This window comes from Urocampus carinirostris, chromosome 4, assembly GCF_059441175.1.
Source record: "Urocampus carinirostris isolate Australia breed hairy pipefish chromosome 4, RoL_Ucar_1.0, whole genome shotgun sequence".
Lineage (NCBI taxonomy): Eukaryota > Metazoa > Chordata > Actinopteri > Syngnathiformes > Syngnathidae > Urocampus > Urocampus carinirostris.
The window spans coordinates 17364150-17388535 of record NC_142352.1 but is presented as its reverse complement, the minus strand read 5'-3'; the positions used below and the strand labels follow the sequence as shown (position 1 = coordinate 17388535).

The following is a 24386-nucleotide window of genomic DNA, read 5'->3' as shown; positions in this document are numbered from 1 at the left end:
GAATAATATTTACTGTCATTGATAACAACATAGTGAACACTGTTTTTTACAGTGAGATTAGATGTGGCTCGCCAGGATAAACAGAATAAAAGACTTAAAAGGCAAATAAGATAAAAAGAATGTTGGGACAAATAAATCGAATGAATGAAATGGGGAACTATTTACAAGAGAATGGCTTAAGTTGTTAGTGAATCAGAACAATTGTGCAATGTAATTTTCAGAAAGCGGAGGGACTGTTTAGCCAATCAATGCTGAACACAATGCACCAGGAAAATCGGTGAATTAGTAAAACCGTGAAAAATGAGCCGCGTTGTAGCGAGGTTCTCAAGTATGTTCTAAAGTATCGTCACGACAACAATCCCAATGTTTCCAAACGTACTTGATTTTGGTATGTTTTTATAGCTTCGCAAACAGTATAATCATTTGATACACAACCAATTCTTTATTTCAGCTTTATTCTTGACTGTAAACACAGAAGTGATTTGTTTACAAAATCACCTAAGTGAAACGTGTCTTGAGTAAAGTATCGCGATAGCTTTCAACGAGATCATAAAGCGGAAGTGAATAGTCTAACAGCACGCTAGCTACTGAAAGGTGTAAATGAAGTGATAAATTCAGCGTGCAAATTAGACGCATTTTAACAGTTTTATTTTAATCCTAATTTAGAATCTGCTTAGTGCAAAGATTTGATACAAAGTGCACTTGCAACGCTAATCCGTAACTATTGCGTTGTATAGCACGTTTTGCGGCCTGGGATTTAACGCTAAGTCAGCCAAGCATTGTTGCCGCTAAGTTAAGCTAACAGCGCGGTTAGCATTTTAGCTTCAAGTAAGGACTAAAGCGGCCACCTACGACAGCAAATGTCCATTTCTTATCGAGGTGTTTAATAAATTCGCGCATTTGTGATTAAAACAATTTGCGGCGGATAAAAAATGATAATAGAAAATTTGGATGCTCTGAAAACGTGGCTGACTGACACACTCGAGCCGATGTAAGTAGAAATGTTAGCCAACAACTCAAGTCAGCCTTATAATAAACTCATAACTTTGAATGGGATTTTGCACCCTAAGTATTTTGTCTGGCACTCATAGTTTATTAAGTAACATGCATGCATTGCCAGCAAAATGTCTAGGGATTTAAACGTTGTTATTGTTTTTTCCTTGTAGCTGCGATGCAGACCCATCAGCTCTCGCCAAGTATGTTGTTGCCCTTGTGAAGAAAGATAAAACTGAAAAGGAACTCAAAGCATTGTGTATTGACCAGTTGGATGTGTTTCTCCAGATAGGTACGTTTCTAACCTATAGTATCTGCTTTTTTTTCGATCTCTAATTTGGTGTTTTGGTCGCTCTCCTCACCTGGTTGATCTTTGCCTTGTCACGTTTAGACATCAATCTTTGTTTAATTGTTTATATAACTAAATGCGTGTATTTTAATATTTGTTGTATTAGATATCCTTAATCTGCATTTTGTTTTACCCTACTATTTCCTCGCCATATTGCGGTTCCGCTTTTGCGTCCTATGGGCTTAACAGATTTTTTCATATTCTGCTGATGTTTTCGAAAATCAGCGTCACTTTATTTGCACCTGTAAACTCAAACCAATTGGCAAACAACCTTCTATTTCCTGTGTTCTGATTGGAGTAATCTGAATGAATGGGTACCTTATAAATACAATTTATGAGAGATCTGACCAGGGGGGGCAAGCACAAAATTTGATGTAATTTCTAAGGATCGATCGATATGGGTTTTTTTTTCATAGCTGACATCAATACAGATTATCAATATTAAAATGAGGCCAATATTTATTTGCTGTATAAACCTCAAAATTGGAATTTTTTTCAATAGTGCAAAAAATAGAGTATATTTTAAACAAATTCAAATAAAACTCAAATAGCTGCCAATAAAAGATAATTTCAACACAAATAACATGACTAATCTTTCACTTGAATCAAAAATTAATGGCGCACAAATAAAATTAGGCTCAGCAGCAACTCGTATAAAGGTATGTAAAAACTTCAATAGCTCCCCAATTTTTTACAACCGATGTGACTTAAATTTAAGGCATCTTTAAAAACCCACCTAGAACCGTATTGCGAAAACCCCCCAAAATTTAAACTGAGCTTGCAAATTAAAAGAAGGCACTACTGTTTTAGGCCCAGATTGACGGAATAATGTTATGGTAACAGCTAATCACTTAGCCTTCCACTTTTGTGTGCTTTTTATGCTTTCAATCACAGACACACATGCTTGACTAACTAACTAATGTTATAAGAGCCCATATATCGGTCTTCACCTGAATGTGCATTAAAAAAAACGCAAATATTTTTGGGGAATAAGCCAATGCACATGAAACATAAAAATATGACGGAAACTGCCCTGCGCAGTAATGTGACTGTATTACATAGCTGGTTACTTCTTAGCAAAAATTCACTTAATACGGGTGAGTACAGAATGGATTAAGCGCAAAAATCTAGGCAATTCTGTAGATTTGATTTATTTCAATGTTGTTAACTTTAATTCTCTTTCAGAGACGCAGCAATTTGTGGACAAGCTGTTTGAAGCAATAGACAACAAAAGCTACCTGCCTCAGACTGAACTGCAACCCACTTTAGTCAAGGTGGAGAAAGATGAGCCGAAAAAAGATGAGGTAACTTTAGTTGTTTGGGGGAAATTTTAAGACTGGTAAGGAGGTTGTAAGTTAATGCATGATTTCAGGTACAAAAAACAAATGTTGGAACTATTATGAAAAAGAACAATTTGAAGATGTATAAGACAAAGTACCAATATATAATTGTCTAAAACAATAAAATTACGTATTTCTGAATGGTTATAGAGACATCACTGATGATAAATAAAATATAAATGATGCATATGTGTTTGTAAGCGTGTGTGTGTTTATATTTTTGCATGTATGAGTGTATTTTTGTGGACATGTATAGGTTAACTGGTATTTGTTATTTTCTTCATTCATTTTCATCGTCTTCAAAATACATTTTTTTGTTTTTTCTTTATACATGTTCAAAATAAAGCGTTCATTTTACAAAGCAATTCTGAGGACGAAACGATCATAACAGCACCTTTGTAACGAAACTGTTTTTGTCAAGCAGGCAAACAAGGAAGAAGAACGTGACAAAAAGTTATCTCGGAGAGTAAACAGCCCGCCACCGTCAAGTTCTCGCTACAGTAGAGATAGGTGTGTGGAAAACTGTCTGAGAAGTGTTGTAAAGGCTGTTACATATTGTCTTCATATTTTCAGAAGAGTAGATGATCGCAAGAGAGATGACCGTCCCAGGAAAAGGGATTATGACCGCAACCCACCCAGAAGGGACTCCTACCGTGATCGCTACAATCGAAGGAGGGGACGCAGTCGTAGTTACAGTCGTAGCCGAAGCAGGAGTTGGAGCAAAGGTCGCACTCGGGAGCGTGACAGAGAGCGTGAAAGAGATCGTGACAGAGATCGCGACCGTGAACGAGCCCATAGCGGAAGTCCTTCCCATAGCCGAACTCGTTCAAGGAGCAGGAGTAGAGGTAAGATGTGTTTTATTTCTAAAAGAAAATCAACCGGGGGTAAGGTTGCATGATTAACCAAAATCTAATCGATAAGTGCGATTGTGTTATCACGAGACAGTTTTTTTTTTTTCAAGGATTGATAGTTCCGTGTTAATTTTATCTAACGTAAAAAAAAAGGCAAAATAAAATGAACAACGCTACTACCTTGAAATTGCTCAGTCCAATTGATTCCTTGCCTCTCCTCCACACTCTTTCGCTTGGCTGGAGTTCTGTAGAGGTTCGGTGTAGTACAGGGAGAATATGTTATACAGTGGTTATGTTGAACAGTGATTTTACCACCCAATTCCATTACTTTGTTGTCATCATATATTAGTCCTTATTTAAGATGCATGCAATCAAATGCTACAATAATCAGCCTAGCTTAATTGTCTCATAAGAATAAGCTATGTGTCTGGTCATCCTCCCAGCACCAGCATGGACATTCACAGGTGTTTTTCTGTAAAAAAGCAACATGCTCAGGTGAACATCTTTTGCCCCCAGTAACTAAAGAAATCGGTGGTGGGCATTGACGACCTGTAATGCCTTCTCTGCTGGCTTTAAACATATCTTAATCAGTTAATGTAAACCCAAGAAAATACACGATCGTGTTGATTAAACCAGCAAGCCTTTCGCAATCAGGAAAATGTATTTTTTTGTCAGTTCTAGCCTTCAAACAACAAGTGGTAACAACTACAAAGCTACCACTGGCTCTAATTAAGCACACTTTGCTCTATTTGCCCAAAAGATTTAGAGCCCAACGAGCAAGTGCGAAGGGAAACTGTGCGTAACAGCGAGAAGGTGAAAAAATAGGTGCATCTTTAAAAGATTTGTAGACTATCATTTTTTGGGGGGCAAGCGAGAACTTTCATTTCAGGGACATGATGAAAGCACCGAATCCCATGTTGAGCCTTTTTTCTCATTGCTGAGACACAAATTTACGTTACCACTTTTTACAAATATAGGTTTTCCTGTGGCGTCGGGCAAAATTAAAAACACCGTGATCACTCCTATTTCTGAAGTGATGCAGGAAAAGATCATAAGGGATGTTAAGCACCGTCCGTCTCTCTAAAGAAGCGCCATTTAGATGCAGAACATTTACCATTTAGCTTACTATGGCGTTGAGTCACAGGTGTAGGTGTCTGTCAAGGAGTGCTTCATCACATTTGAAATATAGTACTATTTCGGAAGTAAGCCGATGCCTTTGCAAGTCTTGTCATACGATTTTTGGTGGAAAATGAATGTCTGGGTCAGAATTTTGACACTTGTTATGACAGTGCTGTCATGTCTTCTGGATAAAACTGGGTGGGGTGCAAGCTTGAGTTCAGGATATTGCACGATTGGCTTTTTCGGTTTTGTTTTATTCTTGACACGTTTCATGGCATTTTAAACTCAACAAATTCAACAACAAGAATCCCTGAATAAAATGTCTTTCGCGAACAAAGCAGCTCCGTGTGCCAATGACTGTAAAGTAAAAATGTCAATCCGGGTCATCGTACGATGAGGATCTACTGTACATTTTAGTTATGAAGCACTTTAGGGAAAAATCATTTGTTACATTTTATCTACGTAACAGTTTTCAACTTGTCAACCTCTTATCTTAAAGAACGGGATCCGTTGAAGTCGAAGTACGATCACGACCGACCGGACAGATTGGAAGGCACCGAGGGTTACGGTCTACCGGTTATGGTTTCCAACGCAACCACGTCCCATTTCCCTGTGCCAACACTGAGTAGCGCCATCACAGTTATCGCACCCACTCTTCATCACAGCAACAACACAACTGAAAGTTGGTCAGATTTCCGTCCGGAGCACCCCGTGGATCGCGGATCTTTCAGAGGACCACCTCCTCAACCGAGGAAACGGTGCCGGGATTATGACGGTGAGGAAAAAAAGAAGGGTGAATATTAAGGATCGACCGATATGGGTTTTTCGGGGCTGTTACCTATTATTAGCGTTAAGAGGAGGCCAATATTAATTTGCTGTAAAAGCTTAAAAATTGGCATAAGAAATTTCAATAATGCTGAAAGAAACTGATTGTTATACGTTCAACTAAAACTTTTCAGCGCTCTGTAACCTTTTACAGTAAATTACAATTTCAACACAACTAATCTTTCCCTTTGACATGACAAACAAGTTTGGTATTCCTCTGTAGTCTCACAAAGCCACACAAAACAATAGGTTTGAAGTGTGTTTTTCTTTGCAAACAGTTGGTAGGGTAATCCGATTTTAAATTAAATTCAAACAATTGTTTACATGGGAAAATCCAAATAAAACCAGGGCCTCTTTCACAATGCCTCTCTGGTTACTAGATCAGTGTTTAATTACGTACAATAAACATGCAGTACAATAAGGCTACTATAGTGCGCTATATAAAGCCTCCTTGTGTTAAACTCGTCGTGCTAGTGATTTTTTTGGTGTTTAACTGCATTGGGTTGCCTCCAGTGTTGGTGACTTTCACATTAATATGGTTAAATAAACCCATTATATAGAAAACGATCACTTTTTTCGTTTTAATCAAGCCAATCAATATTTCTTAATTAACGCATTGTAGAGATGATGATTGCAACACTCGTTCTATTGCAAGCGCAGCGCTGAGTAGCAAAGAAAAAAAACAAGTGCGCTTTCGTGTGAAAGGGAATATGCCGATACCAATATTTTTTAAAATCCCAAATATCAATGCTGATTTTTGAGCGGGCCGATAAGCTGTAGACCTAGTGCATATTATGAGCTTGTTGCACTCTAAATTATTTTTGGTTTCGTTGTCATGACTCTTATAGAGAAAGGCTTCTGCATGCGAGGAGACATGTGCCCATTCGATCATGGAAGTGATCCGGTTGTTGTGGAGGATGTTGGTCTTCCCAGTATGCTGCCTTTCCAACCTCCACCCATCCCTGGCGTGGACGGTCCTCCGCCTCCAGGTCTTCCGCCTCCGCCACTGATGAATCCTGCACCTGTGAATCTTGGGCCACCTGTGCCCCCGCCAGGCACTCTGCCGCCAAGTCTTCCACCAGTTGCAGGTGATAATAAAGATTGGTTTTATTGGAATTGGAAAATCAACTTTATTCATGAGACATATATTGCGAAATAACGGTCTACTACACTAAGTATTGTACGAAAATGGAAAATTTTTAATCCTTGCCTAAAGACCGAAACAGAAATAAAATAACACTGATTTGGTTAAACGGCATACCATCAGAGAAACCTGACTTGCATATTATTTGCTTAAGTTTGGATGTTTTCTTATAAATTTTCATACAGGCATGACTATATCTCACCTTAAGATGTAATTCACCGATTTGAAGTCAGAAAGAGTGACCTACTGGGTGAAATTGTTTTACAGTGGAGTCGGGGTTGTTGTGAGATTTCCTAGAGTGAATCGGGCAATTGGAGGTGGTGCGTTTGAATTAAGATCAGTGCATTTTGAGCAGGCAGGAGTACTGTATAGATTTGCGTGTGATGCACATTTGATTTTGTCTCATCGCATTTTTTTATTTAAGGTACCAGAGACTAATGTTAAAAAATGAAGACAACAAACTCGTCCCAAAAGATAAAAATAAACGGAAAATAAGTACAACAATGGAATCAATTGTTTTGTCTATCTCAGGGGTCAGGAACCTTTATTCATATATATTTATATACACACACACACTTATGAGGGTGCCACACTATATATTTCAGGACAAAATAACACAAAACTGCTTAACCTGGTCTCTAGACAAAGGCTATATAATTATTCAGCGTATTTTTTTTCACTGTGTGGCGTTTTATGATTTGATAACATTTATGGAATGATAATACTGCCAGAGCCGCTGTCTTATATTTAGATATACAAACTATAAAATTTCTGCCACGGCACCAGTGGTGGGAAAACACTGCCCAATATATACTGGACCCAACCCTTTGAATAATCAGTGTTTCATTGGCTTTGCATGAAGGACGGTCCGCAAAGCTCTGTTCACATTTAGAATGATTCGGGAAAATGCCAAAGGTCTCATTCTATCCCCTAGCCAGATGTACTCACAAAGAGTTATATCTGGCTCTTGAGTCGTAAGTTCCTGACCCCTGGTCTATCTGATGATGAATCAGATTCTGAAGGACATGAAATAAATGTATTATAAATTTTATGTTGGTCTCGTTTTCATAGTTGTCAATTAATTATTTGTTTCATGGGCAGATGTATTCAACGCTTGTCACTTCCAATGCTTAGTTTGAGCTGAAAAAAAGTTGATCAAAATTTTATGCTGATAAAAAATTACGGGTGTGCGTTATACACTAATAAATGCGGTATTTCACGCACACCCTTTTTAGCCCTGACCCATTTTCATGCAATTATACAGGCAAGTTCATTCTACGCCGGTACTTTCAGTAAAGTGGTTGGTTATGATGAAAAATAAATGGCCTATAGCTGCTGCTCTGAACAGTCGCTCCTTTTCCAAAGACAGTACATGTTTTGGGGGGCATTTTAGCCTTTAATGGTCAGGACAATGATGCTGCGATAGTCAGCGCAGTTTAATGCACCAGACAAGTCCCACTTGCTTGTCCAGTACATATAAATAATAGTAAAATAATTTATCTTGTTTCTGAGGGAAAATACAGCTGAAATGTATATAGTTTGTTCTGTAGTCCTGACGTGTCAACATTTGCCAAAGTCTGGCTAGCAGCTATCAAAATCGTGGAAGCAGAAGGATACATGACCTTTTCAGAAAATTTCATCTTGGTAAATTCTTGGCAAAGCTCCTGTTCTGACAAACTTCTTCTCGAATGCAAAATTGAAAACAAGCAGCTGTGATGTGCAACAACCTTCCTAGTGAAATTCAGCTTCACATGTCTCGCCTCACGTTAAATGTGGCGTCATCCCAAAATCATTCTTTTGGAAGTCTGTTTTTGGTTTTATTCTTTTAGTCAAAGCGGAGCATTTTTGATGCCGAAAATTCACTCCATCCCTCATAGAGATGTTCTTACACCACTCACTTTTCTACCTGCCTCCTAGGTCCACCTCCGCCTCTCCCTCCACTCCAACCGTCTGGAATGGATGCTCCTCCAAACTCTATTACAAGCGCTGTTCCCACTATTGTAACCTCTGGTATGCGTTCTTCAGTGCCCTCAATTTCTACACCACTTTTCCCCCCAGGTAAAAGTTATGAAACTATTATTTTTAGGAATTGATTTATTGCGTCTCAAATATGCTGACACAAATATTGTCTTCACCCTTGTTTTACTAAATGTGGTAGATACGTATGAAACTGATGTGTATAACCCTGAAGCTCCCAGTATAACAAGTGGCCCGAGGCCAATGTATCCGCACCGGGTCAATGCCCAGAGGCCAAACTTGATTGGCCTCACAATGGGGGATGTGGACAAACCACAGAAAGGTAGGCCTTATCTGACGACATAATTTCATTCCGTATCAATTGTTTTTTTTTTCCCCAAACAAAATTGGCTTTACAATGTTGATTAATACATATACATTGATTGAAGTATTTTTTCTGTCCAGTATGTAGCTGGCTTTATTGATGGTCAATTTTAATCATTTCTGTCTACCAGAATTGTACCATAAATGCAGTCAGTTATTCTTCCTTGTTCCACAGACAAGGTTCCAAACAATAGTATGAGAATTGTTATGGATTCAGGCTTGAGAAAAAGGCCTGCCGGTGTACACGATGGAGGTATTCTCCACAAGAAACCTTGGTTTGACACGTAAGACGTTATGAAGTATTTTTTGGCTGGTTAACGAAAGTCAACTAGCGTTGACAGTTTTTGTTTTGCCCTTCAGCTCTAACTATAACATACCCAACCATTTGGGCTACCACAGAAGGCCTCCCTTCAACTCTTCTAATGCCAAGCTGCTGGTTCGGCAAATTCCCGCCGAACTCAACAACATCAGCAAACTCAATGAGCATTTCAGCAAGTTTGGGACCATCGTCAACCTGCAGGTAGGCTTTCCTTTGACTGAAAGTCTTATTTGTTAGTCTAGTATCTGGTAGTGCAAAGTTAAGCAATTCTGCCCATGAGCTAATATGTAACTTGTTTGAGTGAGTGTGCCTGTGTCAGAGGTTTTCAAGAATATACCTGTAAAACCAGTACAAAATGGTCCACAAAATTACCCCCATTTTTCTTTTGGTTAACTGAAATTTCCCCAATTCAAGAGATGGAATTTTAAATTACTACAAGTGCCTTTGGATTTCCGTTTGGGTTTCGAGAAAGCATTTTTCAATGGCGCCATTTGCTACTGAGATGGTATTTAATCAGAAAATACCGTAAACTAACCAACGGCCACATTGGGCTGTGAATAAGGATCGACCGTAATGGGTTTTTCAGTTCTAATATCAATTATTATTAAGAGGCAGCCGATAACCAATATTTGGAGCCAATATTCATTTACTGTAAAAGCTTAGAAATTGGCGTAACATGCTTGATTGACAAACTAATGTTATAATAAGAACTAATATATCTGTCTCCGTCTGAAAATGCTTCCCTAAAGCAAATTGACTACACTTTTTATGCTCCCTCAATCACCCACATCTTTTTCTACCACAGAGTCAATATTCTCAAAAATCCCTATCAGCTGTCTTGATTAACAGGCATGTCGGGAGTTAACAGAGCTACTGTTGTTTACTCCATTTCAGTGGCTCTGTTCTGTCGCTTTTCCAATCAGAAGGAGCGAGGTGGGTAGCTTCCGAGACAGAAGAAGGGAGGACAGGAAGAGAGAGGCTCAGCAGCATCTGAGCCTAAATAATTGGCCTGTACAAAAAAAACCAAATTCCTTTACAGATGTCCGTTAAATTCCCAAATATCAATGCCGATAATTGGCTGAGGTCTGGTTAATTGTTTTTTTTTTTATTCATTATCTAGGTTGCACCTTAACAAAGTATTCATTGTTGGATGAATAGTTGTGTTTTTCACCCCCAACCAATGTTTTTCTATCAGTGACAATGTCCTTTTTAATTTTAAAGGTGGCCTACCAGAATGACCCGGAGGGTGCGCTGATCCAGTTTGCATCCCCAGAAGAGGCAAAGCGGGCCATTCAAAGCACAGAGGCCGTCCTCAACAACCGCTTCATCCGAGTGCATTGGTTTCGGGAGAATGCCAATGACGGACAACGGCCGACTCACATGCAGCAGTTGCAATCACAGCCACCCATGGTAAAGTATTATTTTTTTGTGTGTGTTTTCTTTTTTTGGGGGGTAGGTAAGCTTTACAGTTTACATCCTAGATCAGGGATGGTGGGCGAACTGTTTGGTTCGTGAGACAGATTGGGGTAAAAATTGGGAGAGGGGCCAGGCCAGGAGGAAAAATGATATATTTTGATATTTTTATATCTACTGACAGTCTGGAATCTGATACCTTGGCAATACACAAGGAAACAAGATAATAAAGGGAAAAGGGGTTAAGATTTGCACAAACTTTTATCTATTTTTTCGTTTGATGGGCCAGAAGTAGGCCATAGTTTTCTCACTCCTGACCTACACGCAATATGATTCCTACATTGCTCTCACTGCTTGCTCTGAATTTCCTCTTAGTTTTAAATTGTTTCTGAATTTTTACCTTGTCTTTTTTTGTGGAAAACACGACACAATAACTTGGTTACAGTCATGTATGTGGTATTTTGAAAGAATCGTTTCAAGAGGATTTAAATATTTTCTTTTATCATTTAGCAGCCATTAGCAACTTCATTGAAGCAGTCCGTCAAAGATCGCCTCGGGCCTCTTGCAAGCTCAGAGCCGTCACAAGATTCCAGTGTTGCTTCTCAGGTGTGTGCAAACACTGCTATTTCTCTTCTTAGATTTTTGTGTTTTCACTGTCATGTAACACCTCCTGATTTAGAATCCTGGCAAAGTGTCCGTTAAGGAGCGTCTGGGTTTCTCTGCTAAACCTGTTGAGAAGGTACGTGGCACTAAACCAGATCTTTCTTTCCCTAATAATAATGTAAAATTGTCTTTTATGTGTTTCAATCTCAGGTATTTTCAACGTCGGCAGGCCTGTCAAAGACTGTCTATAATCCTGCAGCCTTAAAAGCAGTCCAAACAGCCACTGAAGATTCTGTGAAGAAGAAACAGGTTAGAGGGAAAATAGTGCTTCTTGATGACTACCAATGAACCCGGTTTTATTGGTTGTGATCATTTACTGTAACAAAGTTTTACTTTTCAAAACCACTTGTGTTTAATAATGTCCTGTCCACTAAATGCTTTCACAGGAAGCCCTGAGACTACAGCAAGATGTGAGAAAGAAGAAGCAGGAAATCCTTGAAAAACACATTGAAACCCAAAAGGTACCAATTTCTCGATGAAATAAAACATCAAAGCAAGTTTCTTTAAATAGTCTTTGACAGTGGCTTAAATAAGTTACTTTTAAATATTCGGATAATAATCCTCAATAGCAGTCAACCATCTATGTGTTCAGTCTTTTTAATTTGAAGCCCCTAAAGTGTATTTAGCAGAAAGAGAATTAGACCACTCCAGACGCTCGCCAATTTATGACCTTGCGACTTGATGACGTGATGTCGAAAAATATCCGGACATTGCTGTAAATTGGATTTGTAATCTGTGCACCTTTTTCCCGAGTACAGGACAGTATTGTAGTGCTTCTTTCCGCCGCTACCGGCGAGTGGCACTGTGAGAGGTCACCCAGCATCAACCCGGAAGAAAAAAAATTGGCTTCCTAGTTCGTGTGTAAACATTCTATACTGTATAGATTCTATACTCTATCTCCAGCACATTTTATTGTTTCATATCTCGTGCATTCATTCAATATGGTTGGTGTAAAGTGTAGAGAAGAGGCGAGCTTTTTCTTTTCCGGAATGTATGTCGTTCGTAATTAGGGCGGCGTCTGTAATTGTCTTCCTAATGGATAAAGCACTCTTGCCCTCTAAAACTCTCCAAATGTGCCCCTGCTATTTACAGCTCCTGATTTCCAAACTCGAGAAAAACAAAACAATGAAAGCTGAGGATAAAGCCAAGATCATGGAAACCTTAGGCACTTTAACCAAGGGCATCACCAAACTGCAAGAGGAGATCAAAAGCATTTCGAGCAGCAGTAGCAGTATTCTAGTGCAAACAGTCAAGAGCAAGGCCCAGGTAATCCTTTGGTGAATCCCTAGCATGCTTTTTTTTTCTTGTTTTGAATGTGATTTATGTTTTAATTGTTTTCCCTTACAGTTGAGAAACGTTTATTACTAAGTAACAGGTTTCAAATTGCAATGATGTTCTCTCGACGTTAACGGCAATACTGTACATCATGAAACAATAAGTTATATAAACAACTTTCAATAGGTTGTGACACATCTCAGATACACAAGGAAAAAAGATAATAAAGGGAAACTGGGTTAAGATTTGCACAAAAACATTGATCTATTTTTCGTTTGATGGGCCAGAAGCCTTCCTATGTTTCTCATATGATTTTAGGAGACTGTGGTGGGTAGATCTCTGACCCTCGGGATAGGTTGTTTGTGTGTACATTTTCAAGCCTGGTGTATGTCTTTAGGGCATTTTGAGACCACTGAATGTAATATAAATTGACCTATATGGAGATAACAGGTTGGTATCATCCTGAAGAGCACACAAAGGCACATCAGGAATATTTCAAATTTAATCTTAAGTCAAAAAACCATGACACAAAGTCATTAATTGATTCACACACTCATTCAGTCCATTGTTCATTCACCCACTACTGACACACTTTGCACTCTGCCATTGAACATTTATTTTCTTGGCTTTGTAAAGAAAATGTCCATAGCTCTTCCAAAATTAACACTTCAGGGCTTGGTCCATCTATGGAGACTCTCGGGAAGGCAGCAAGGTGTTCCCCTTGCAGTCTGTTCCTGAGGTCTGTTTGACCTTAGTCAAAATAAATTAAAGTGGGAGGTGCCTTTGGAGCACACATATGTACTCTCCTTTTCGATTATGCACCTTACATTCACACCAAATATTATGCAAGTCTCTTCAACATCAAGTAACTTTCTTCCCAAGGTCTGAAGATTGTGGATGCTTCTTTCATCACTAAGTGCAGCTCCCTGTGGTCCCAAAACTGAAGGCTGCAATAATTGAAATTAGGGAACCCTGAAAAGTGCACACCGACTTCAATTTAAGACTCGACAAACCACAGACTCGTTCATTTGTGGCTAGTTTATGAGTTCCTTTTAGGCAATTTTATATGCTCAACTTAACAACAATTGAATCATTATATTGTACTAATGGCTGGAGTTGGTTTATTCCCCAGGCTCAAAAAGAACTGCTTGATACAGAGCTGGACCTGTACAAGAAGACACAAGCTGGAGAAGACACTGCTTTGTTGAAGCTGAAGTATACCCAGCTGCAAATAGAGGTACTGTTGTCCTTATATTTTAGGGTTTGTTGGATTGTCAAAGTACAATAGAACCCCCCACATTCTACATTACTCTGTTCTTAGGTGTTGATTCCTAAGTGAAATTGCCATGATGTAGGAGATATAAACCTGTGGTAATCCGCTAATGTGTTCGGATGAGTTACCTTCATCGTATTTTCTGATAATCACATGCTTATTTTCCATAGTTATTATTTTTGTGTCCCAATAGCATCACTGCAGGTCTTGGCACCCGTTGCCTAACAATTAAAGTTTGTTACATGATATTCTGAACTGAACGAAACAAGAGAAAGTGAGCATTGTTATTTTAATAGCAATTCCACATTTTATGTGACGTGGAGGACAGACGTCTTGCAGATGTAACTCAGTGATACAGACCAAACACTGTAAAGTTTGAATTTTGTAAGTTTTTGGACATGCTAAGAAATTTGATGTTTATGTATAAAACAAGGGGCTGAAAAATGCGCAATATTCAACATCTAAAAAATTATTGGAATGTGTGACGACAAATCCTATAGGTCTACAGTACTAAAAAGCGGCAGAGTTTCAATGACATAATCACTGCAAATTCCTATTTTGTGCCGTTGCCCAGGCTGCTAAACGGGGACTGTTGGTGTCCAGTCGAGGTCGCGGGGTACCGTCCCGAGGGCGCGGCTCTCTGAGAGCCCGTGGCAGAGGTGCCAGAGGGAGGGGACGGGGCGTTTCTCTGCACGCGGTCGTGGACCACCGACCCAGAGCTCTGGAGATTTCGGCCTTCACCGACACGGAGCGGGTAGATCTGCTGCCACATTTTGCTGTAAGTCTGATCGTCCACCACCAGTTGTGCAAATTTTCCCACTGAGAAAGATGAGCGAGAACTGTAATTTTTATATCTAGAACATGATAAAATGAGAGGGGAAAATCATAGTTTTTTTATTTATTTGAAGGGTTTAGTGGAAGATGACCTACAAACAATATTTTTATGACTCTCAAATATCTCTAACTCCATCTTTAAGAAGTTCCCCTGTGCTTCAATCGTTTAATAGCAATCTGTTGGAACTCCTCAGTAGGGAAGTTTGGTAGAAAGCACTTGAATAATCCAGAAGAGAAGTGGGGGAATGTCCTAATTTACGGTAAAACCGAGCAATCTTTTCAGAAGAAACATAACTTCTCGTCTGTAAAGGAGAAGGAAATATAAACTGCATCCTTGGATCATCATATATATCTACCATATGTTTGGTGGCAGTTTTGTTTTGAGATTGTTTTGAGAGTGATGCGTGATTAGACGGTGTCGTGACCAATTTTCCATGTCTATGATTTTAAAGCAATTTGGCGAAATCGAAGATTGCCGGATTGATGAAAACAGCTTGTCTGCAGTCATCACTTACAGGACGAGAGCAGAGGCTGAGCAGGTGAGTGTCCTTGGTTACTCCCCATGTAAAGATTATACTGTAATTTTATTTGAACTATTTGATTACACATGTACCATATTTTCCGCACTATAAGGCGCGCACCGGGTTATAGGGCGGACCCCCAAAAATAGTTTTTGGTCCTATATTTTCCATACATAAGGTGCACCCGATTATAAGGCGCTACAATGGGAACGTCGACAAAACAGTCAGATAGTTCAGTCAAACTTATTACCCCCTTAACATTCTGAAAGCTTGCAAAGAAGCAAATACGTGTCTCAGACATGTACGGAAACAGTGTCTGTACGATGTCACCAATCACTCAAATGCATCGTTCCAAATACCATTCGGAAGGTTAAAGTCTTGGGATTCAAGAAATGCCAAACATTTCTTAGTTTCCATTTTATTTTTTGCTGGCAACTGTGTGGACAGAAAAGTAAGAATTTTATTGTGCAGGGATACGGGGTTCTTTACTGTGCATATGACAATAAACACTTTGAATTGAATTAAGTTTAAAAATAGACTCATCACAGAAACATCAAGATCGTTCTAAAACAAGATACCGGGAAAATATAAAGCCGCATAGCTCACCTAAGTTCTCTTGCAGCCATCACGTTCGATAATGATACCTAACCATGGTCTTCTTACAACCGTGAGTGTAGTAAATCCAGAAGAGTAAAATATTTACAAATACAGAATAGTAAAAAATGTTTTCTCTGTGCCGTAGTGCAACCCAACGTGTGATTCACATTCATCTTTTTCGGCAAATTGCAGGCTTTGTTTTACCCCTTCAGCCTATGCGAGCCTGTAAATGATAAAAAGGATCCGCTCCCTTTACCCCCGAATAACTTTAGCCTATAGTGACTGATTCAAATGATGATTGACACATTGGTTAGGAAATGAAATGCCGATATATACATCCCAGCATACACCGCGGACTACTTCGCCTTCGGGGAAAAATCTAGTCGGCGGCTGCTTGCCTTAGTTGCAAGACTTTGCGACTTAATATTGATCCATCTATAAGGCGCACTGTATTGTAAGGCGCATGGTCGGCTTTTGGGGAAAAAAAGGCTTTAAGGTGCGCCTTATAATGCGGAAAATACGGTATTATATTCTAGCATGTTGCTACAAACCTCACATCATAAACCAAATTGCCGAGAAAAAGAGATCACTCATTGAGCCATAGGCTTATCGGAGACTTGTTCCATGAATACTTCTATCAATTTTTCAACTTTTTATGATTTCTTCTAACAGTCCCCTGGAAAGTTTTCTTCATTTACCTCATGTTAAAGTTTTGAGCCTTTCCTTGCCCTCATGTAAGTTTTCGATCAAGGGATGGTGTCATAATAGTCTGTAGTTTGCAATAATCTGTGGTCTGTGCTGCCCTTTGAGACTCCTAGTGATAAAGGTCTATACAAATGAACATGACTTGACATGCTTTGAATCACAATATACATTTTACAGTTTATCACGGTTACTGGGGACTAGAACCCCTCACGGTATGCGAAAATCCGCCAAGTATCAATTCATCTTAAACAGAAATTCAGTAACGACATAAAAAACCGCCAGGCCCATATAGGATACACTCTGCTGGTCCCCACTCGCATCAATATGCGATCCGGGATTATGGATCGCGGGCAACCCGAGTGCAGTTCACATTTGGGGTAGACAGAAGCGCCAAAAAAAGCCATGAGGCCCAACAAAATTTTGTTGCAGCAATATGCGTTCAGGGATAATGGACCTGGGAATATTTTTCAACCCGCAAAGCGCAGAATGTAGTGAAGGATTACAGTAATACTTTGTCAAACTGTAATGTATTTTCATCTTATTGCCTTATTGCATGCTCCGTTTTTCCAAACTACAGGCAGCTATCCACGGCATCAGGATGAACAACCGGAATTTAAGGCTGGCTTGGCACAAGCCTGTCATGACGCTTCATCCGGCGGATGCCAACGAGGTAGAGCCAGAGGATGATGAGGTATGTGACATTTCTTTACTATGGCAGTGTGTTTAAATAGTGTGCAGTGGGAAATTATAGAATTTATGTAACTGCGGTCAAGTAGAAGCTTTCTTTTATTTGGATTTACTTTTACTGGACATGCAACGGCACCGACTAGTGGTGCCCCTGGGAATTTTTAACTGAAAAGTGCCTAGGCCCAAAAAATGCTGAGCTCGGGGTCACCAAATTGTTTATTGTGATTTTTAACTGGGATGAGGAATTATTGACATGATCAGTGTTTATAAATACATGATCAATTCTTCAAAAATTAATTTTAGCCTAGAATATACACGTTACTCACTCTGTCCACGGGGTGTTTCAAAATGATTTCTCCCCATTCTAAATGCCCATATATTGGAAACTTGTAGATGCAACCTATTTAACTCCTTAATGTTCGTGTAAAGTTCGCCTAAAATCCGAATCCAAGATGGACTCTAGGTAAATTGGATGCTGTTCTTGAGCCGTTTATATGGACGGTTTTGGTTTCTTTTGAAAGGTAAGACCCTGAATTTTGAATAATAATTTTATTAACATTGAATAATCTGAGTAGGAACACACAAGAAGTTTTTATTTTATTTTTTTGCAATTAATTGCCTGCAGAGGTGTGTTCCATGGGCATGTTAGCTGGAAAACAGGTGAGACCATAGCTTGAAGCCTCACCTGCTTGTTAACTTGTCAAATTTGATCCCAATCTGAAAAACGAAACATTGTATTTTATACATATTTACGATGCTGTAGGTCAAGGCGTTTCCAAAAGTGGACTTTTTGATGACCAGTTAACAGAACTACAAGTTTTGCAACTGTGTATTTTACTTTGGCCAATTTTTTACACATTTGATGGACGTTGCTAGTTGCCAGCTGTCTGCTTAGCCCCATAATTCCTGTTTCCAAATACAGGCTAGTAAAAATGTTCTTCTACAGGCCATAGAGCAACCTAACTTGTGATTTACATCTTTTTTGTCCAATTGCAGCCTGTGTTTTATGCGGCTTTAGCACGAGCTTGTAAATGCTAAAAAGGACCCTCCTCCTTTACCTCCGAATAACTTTAGTCAATAGTGACCGATTCAAATTATGAATGACACATTGGTTAGGAAATGAAATATGGGGTGTATATATATCCCAGCGGACTCTTTCGCCTACGAGGGAAAATTGAGTCGGCAGCTGCTTGCCTTAGTTGCGAGACCTTGCGACTCAATATTGATCCATATATAAGGCTCCCTGTATTATAAGGCGCATGGTCAGCTTCTGAAATATATAATGGCTTTTAGGTACGCCTTACAGTGCAGAAAATATGGTAAATACACTTTATGTTAAAGGTCATAGGTTTTATTAGTTAAATTTACAATTAAAAGTAAGACTATTTGTTGGTTCTGACATATTTTCATAAATTTTTAATATGAGCGCCTATACCGTGACTATGGACATGTCGAGTTGGTATTTGAGCTTGTGCCATTCTCGCTGTAGCGTTTCTGTGGTAAGTTTCCAGCGCAGCTTTAATTCTTTGTTTTAGTTCTTCAATGTTGGCTGCAAGAGGAGGGGGTACAAAGGCTAGTCCTCGTGACTAAGTCCGAGCAAACTCTGATTCAAAATTCAATTTTGTCCGATGTGAACGTCATTTCTTAACCTTGAAAGATGGAAATGCAAAATGTTGCACACCAACTCTTAAAACGTTTCTACACAAGGTGTAAAGGTTGAGGTAATTCCAACTAAAATGGTCAAAATTATAAGCCTACGAAACGGGTTGAAACATTTTGGAACTCTGTGTATCTGTTCAAGGCAAATGTTTTAGTGTTTCAGTGAGCCTATTTAAACCCTATTTGTAACAATTACTGCCGGGTGATACCGTATAGCAACAACCTAGTTAACAAGATGATGAGCTGTTATTTTCTGTAATGCATATCAGCTCTTTGGACTAAGTAATCACTTATATAAAAAGTTGATCTCGGCTTCAAAATGGTTGGTGACCCCTGCTTGATGCTCTGCAGAGAATTTATATCGCTTTCTACATAATGGTCAGTGTTCTTTCCAAAATTGAACACTAGAGGGAGCCGTTACACAATCATACCCCCTTTCAAACTTTGCCGTGCACCCTGTCCAATATGCACAGTCTTTATACAATGAGATTATATCTGTAGCTTGTAATGGGATCTCTTTAGCACACTTATTTATTTATTGTTCAAATTTCTTTCAAGTACCCCGAAGAGTCACTAAGCGATGACGCCTTGCTGCAGGACGACGACGAGGAGGAAGACGACAACGAACCTCGCTCCTGGCGCAGATGAAGTTTATGTTCTTTGGCAGAGTCCGCTAATCAGATTTCCAGCGATTTATTTATTTTCACGCCTGTTTATTAATCTGACATGGTACCATGGCTTTATGGCATACAGATGGATGTAATTGGCTGAAAAAAACAACTGCAACATTGATTCATTTTTAACATGTATTCCAAATGCAAACTTTTTTTTTAAATGCTCTTAATGTAGAATTGTTTTTTTTTTCTTTTTATTTTGTATCTGGATCACTACTTTTGTTTGAACATGTGACAGCTTTCTGAATTTTTGGTTTGAGAAAAACAAATCCTGTAATACTGTTTCCATAATGATAGACCATAAAAGTTTTTCGGAATAGTGTTACATGGTCGTTTGAAAGTTCCTATGTCAATATGTGGTGTCTGGTATCATTTGTGTAAAAGTTAAATTTCTTAGTGTTTTAATTTTAAAAAGGTGAACGTAAAAGATTTAAAAAATATCAGGAAGCACTGCTGAAAAATAGGTGAAAATACAAAGAAATGGCAGTTAAACAAGCTGTAATCCTTAAAAAAAGATTCTGTTCACCAATATTCCCGAACAATTCGTCCTTCAATTTGTCAATGATTCCGTTCCAAGGTAAGGACACCCCTATTTTACCATTCCAACAGAAATATTTACCCTCTATTTTTTTAGAAATGTCCATGCAATCCCTAAATGTTCATATTTGTTGCAGGTGACTTTTCCAGTTGAAGAAATCAAACCTTTGTGGAGCTGTTTTTATGGAATTGTATATTAAATACATCTATTTTCGTATCTGCTTCTCTCATGGTTATTTCTGATTGTGCAAAAGATGAGATACGACCTAAATCTGTAAAGTGAAGATGCTGTATAGCAGGGGATATAAACTTATGGTAGTTAGCTATTGTCTCAAACCCTTAACACCGCAGAAAAAAAACATTGAAATCACAAAATAGTTATATATACTATCTATTTGTGCATATGATAAAACAACAAATATACATGTGAATAAAAATTAAATTTACGCCTGTTCTGACATGGTAGAGTGGAGTAGAGGGTGGATGCAGAGGGAGGGGTGGGGGACGTAAGGAGGTGGTGGATTGAAAGTGAAACAGATTTTAAACCTTCCACTTGCGAGACTTGTCATTAGGTTCCTTTACTTTAATCGCCTCCCTATTTTCAACAATTGTTTGGTTACAGCCATGCAATGTAGCAGAGTTGGTGTGCGTCTTCGTATTTTTTGATAATTGCAAGCTTAGTTACCATGGTTATGTTTATGCTTCTCTTTAGCATCACTTTATCCATAGCAGATTAATATATTACAAATAACATGGTGTATTGCACTAATTCAAAGTCTTCACGAAGCACACAAGATCTAGAACTAAGATGGCTCAGGAGCACTCGTCTTGGGATCAAGGGATCCCAGTTCGAATCCCGGCTCATCCGCGTTACTTGTCGAAGTGTCCTTGGGTAAGACACTGAACCCATAATATCCCCAACAAGCAGGTTCGCGTCTTACATGGCTGCAATACCAGGCTGCTATTGGGAAATGTGGAGCACATTGTAAAGCGCTTTAGGAAGTCATTGACTTGAAAAACGCTATATAAATGCAGATCATTTCATAGAAAGTTATTGTGGGAGGTAGTTCAGCCAATAGCTTATTTGTGTATTCAAGGTGTGGTGAAGCAAACCAATAGCAGTCCAGCATATAATATTATGTCGACCAATAGCGGACAGGTATTTTACAGATAGAACTTAATGTGCATGAGCGCTGCAGGCAAATTTTGAAATTTATAAGTTTGGGGGTCTGGGAAATTGGCAATATTTTATGGTGGGGAAGATGTAAAGAGGTGCTGGAAAAATCATTTTGTTCCATACCGTAAAGTAGAAAAGTGGCTACTGCAGGAGTCTCCAAAATTGTGCTCGTAGGCACTAGTTCGCCCCCTAAGACCACCTTAGTAGCCTGCGGGCAGATTCTGAAGATAGCTCCCTAGTGATGGGTCATTGTGATTTTCCAGGAAATTTGTTTTCAAACGGGCATATTTTAGTGGTTGACAGTCTATTTTGACTCAACTTCTAATAATTATGACCTGGTAATTATATAGTAATTACAAAATAACACAAGAAATTGTCATTTTGGAAAAACATATCAAGTTGGTCGCCCTTAGTGCTAACTAATAATAAATAGTAGCTCTGCAGCCTGGTCATCCTGGAATGGGGATTACCGCATGTGTGGTCCCTTTTCAAGGTTTCTTCAATTTCCTTATTGTTAGGTTTTTGAGTTTTTTCCTTGCCCTCATGTAGGATTTAAATCAGGGGATGGTGTGATAATAGTTTGTGGTTTGCAATAATCTGTGGTTTCTGCAGCCCTTTGAGACTCCTTGTGATTAAGGGCGTCACAAATAGACTTGACTTGTCTCTTGGCTTACAAATGATTGGTGACCCATGGTCTACTATATTTCTAATTTGGAGAAAAAGTGTTAAATTGGCAAAGGGGTGTGCGCTACACAAATTGCAGTATCAGAAATTTGCAAGATCCTTTGCTTCCAAAAGCAACAGCGACTTTGTTAGGTGCTGCTCAACTTGGTGTCTCAGCACTCGCCGAGACCCCCTGCAGAAGAAGCTCCCACAATTCCTCAGCCTGGGATAAGAGAGGACAAATAAGCCAATCAGCGCTGAGCACTTGTAGTGTTCCCCGACCACCCCCGGCGCTTGTCTGGCTTTGCAGATATAATTGTGAGGAATCAGATTTGCGCTTGTACGATTTTGCCTCTTCATCATGTAAGCGTTCCACAGCAGCCTTCCCCGTTCCTGCGTCTCAGCGAGGCGGTGTTAAAGGCCCCCCTCTTGCCGTCTCATTTACCTACTGTGGTGTCACAGAAACCTTCACAAGGGCCTGCACAAGACAAAGAAAACATAATTTGTGCTCAAACAAGCTTTTGTGCTTTTCTTCCCCTTAAATTTCCCTTGAAGGATTTCTTACATGCATTGATTTTCATAAACATCAGAACGATTTTGAAGTACGAGTGAAGACGCAAAGATGCACTTTTCTGGGATCGTAACTCTTTGAACTTCCTGTTTTACAACGTGCACATACAATAAAACCTTACTTTCTATGACAGGGATGATAGACTGTCATAAATAATTGGTTTTTGGAGTAACGCGTTACAAATGAAAGCGTTTCTTGAGCAAAATTACTTTTCTTAGGGTTTGTAGAGGTGCTTGAAGTCCTTGAAAATTCTCAAATGTTAATGTATTTTTAAAGTTTATAAAGCGCTTGAACTTTGGGTGACGTGCTTTTAGATTATTGAAATGGTTGCCATGTTTTTGGACAGTCTGCATCGATAGACTATGCATTAAATGAAGAAAACTAAAACAATGCTGTAGACACTGTTAGCTTAAAATGTGATTTTAAGGATCTGCTGGTAGTATACAAAATCATGCATGGACTTGCTCCCTCGTATCTTTCAGATTTAATGTCCCCCTATGTTCCGGTCCGGAGCCTTCGCTCTGAAAACGGTGGTCTACTAGTGATCCCAAGAGCCAAGAAGAGATCCGCAGGCCCCGGTGCTGTGGAATGCTCTTCCCCCTGAGATTCGATCTGCAACCTCAGTGGAAATGTTTAAATCTAAGCTTAAAACACGCTTCTATTCTATAGCATATGAATAACCTATATTTCCTGTTGACAATATTTGTGTATTATTTGCCCTCATGTAGGTTTTAGATCAGGGGATTGTGTCATAGTAGTCTGTGGTTTGCAATAATTGTGGTCTGTGGAGCCCTTTGAGACTCTTTGTGATTAAGGGATATACAAATAAACATGACTAGACTTGGTGGCTTAGTTTTGCCATTGCATCTCTTTTCTTGTGATTAACGTCAGCGGGCATTATTTTTAATGGCATTCCCCGACAAAGTGTAATCGCTTCTTTTAGGTCGCCCCCAAGAGGACAGTTGCATGATACACCTAAACCGACAAACGGGTCGCCGCGGAGGTCCCACTTCCGCGTTCAGAGCGGCCTGCTTCCCGCGCCCAGCGATCATCGGGAACGGACAAACGGGTCAGTAGCTGAGACAGGAGAGCAAAAACGTGGTAGGGGTCGGAAGCGAGTCTTGAGCCAGGAAAGGAGAGTAGATGTGGTCAAGATCAAAAATTTGTCGAAAGCGGGGGACAGACAGGAGCAAAAACAGTTTGGAGTCAGGGTCATAAAAAGGCTTGCCTAGTGTAAACTGAGGCTCGCAGACGGACTGACAACAGGTGACAGATAGACGTGGGTTTAACTAGTGACAGGGAGCCAATCAGAGTCCGAGGCAGTTGGCGCCAAAAGAACGGGCAAAGGTGATGCACATCAGTAATCATGACATTATGAAGCACACGAGATTCTGATTTGTATGAATAAAAGGCTAGGTATTGTGGGAGGGAGTTCAGCAAATAGAATGAAAGCCTTTTCATGAAAAAACCAATACCAGAGCATATAACATGCAAAATGGTTTGTTGTTGATGTTGTAAAGTGGGTAAAATCCTGTAAAGACGGACCAAAATAACATTCACACCGTTAAGTGAAAACATCATAAGTCTGTAGCCAAGGGGGTCTACTGTATTTTGCAAAGTTTTCTAGGGTCATTACAATGGGAGTTTCTTGTTTTTATTGTCGGCAAACAAGATTCTTTTGATGAAACTTATTGTTTCTTGTTAAAAAACTTTATTCATGACTGCCCGAGGGGATTTGAGTCGACGCTTGTATCCAGCATCTAGGCTATCACATAAAATAACACACTTGCAAGTGTATTAATTCCGATTCATTTGAATTTCATTTCAGCCTGGCACAAAAACATTTTAAATTCCTAA

At 39.3% G+C, this 24386-nt stretch overlaps 1 protein-coding gene across 3 annotated transcripts; it reads left to right on the top strand.

The window, feature by feature from the left end:
- The first annotated feature begins 549 nt into the window (after positions 1–549).
- On the top strand, positions 550–19906 carry rbm26 (RNA binding motif protein 26). Of its 3 annotated transcripts, none has more exons than XM_088333778.1 (22): positions 550–991; positions 1167–1285; positions 2528–2646; positions 3107–3192; positions 3256–3527; positions 5152–5427; positions 6326–6565; positions 8539–8679; positions 8780–8920; positions 9137–9245; positions 9322–9481; positions 10502–10690; positions 11204–11299; positions 11373–11432; positions 11507–11605; positions 11743–11817; positions 12449–12622; positions 13764–13868; positions 14479–14682; positions 15191–15277; positions 17139–17252; positions 19466–19906. In XM_088333778.1, the coding sequence occupies exons 1-22, from the start codon at positions 933–935 to the stop codon at positions 19553–19555; spliced, it is 3015 nt and encodes a 1004-aa protein (XP_088189904.1). In that variant the 5' UTR covers positions 550–932; the 3' UTR covers positions 19556–19906. The 3 variants fall into 3 exon arrangements, with proteins under 3 accessions (XP_088189904.1, XP_088189905.1, XP_088189902.1); XM_088333779.1 differs by having other exon boundaries at positions 3104–3192; positions 11207–11299; XM_088333776.1 differs by having other exon boundaries at positions 3104–3192.
- Positions 19907–24386: the final 4480 nt, after the last annotated feature.

Bases quoted from the DNA above. Each gene is read 5' to 3' on its own strand.
- rbm26 (XM_088333776.1), top strand. From the start codon at position 933: ATGATAATAGAAAATTTGGATGCTCTGAAAACGTGGCTGACTGACACA. The intron at 992-1,166 runs GTAAGTAGAAAT...TTTTCCTTGTAG, and splicing joins ACTGACACACTCGAGCCGAT to CTGCGATGCAGACCCATCAG. The intron at 11,300-11,372 runs GTGTGTGCAAAC...CTCCTGATTTAG, and splicing joins ATTCCAGTGTTGCTTCTCAG to AATCCTGGCAAAGTGTCCGT.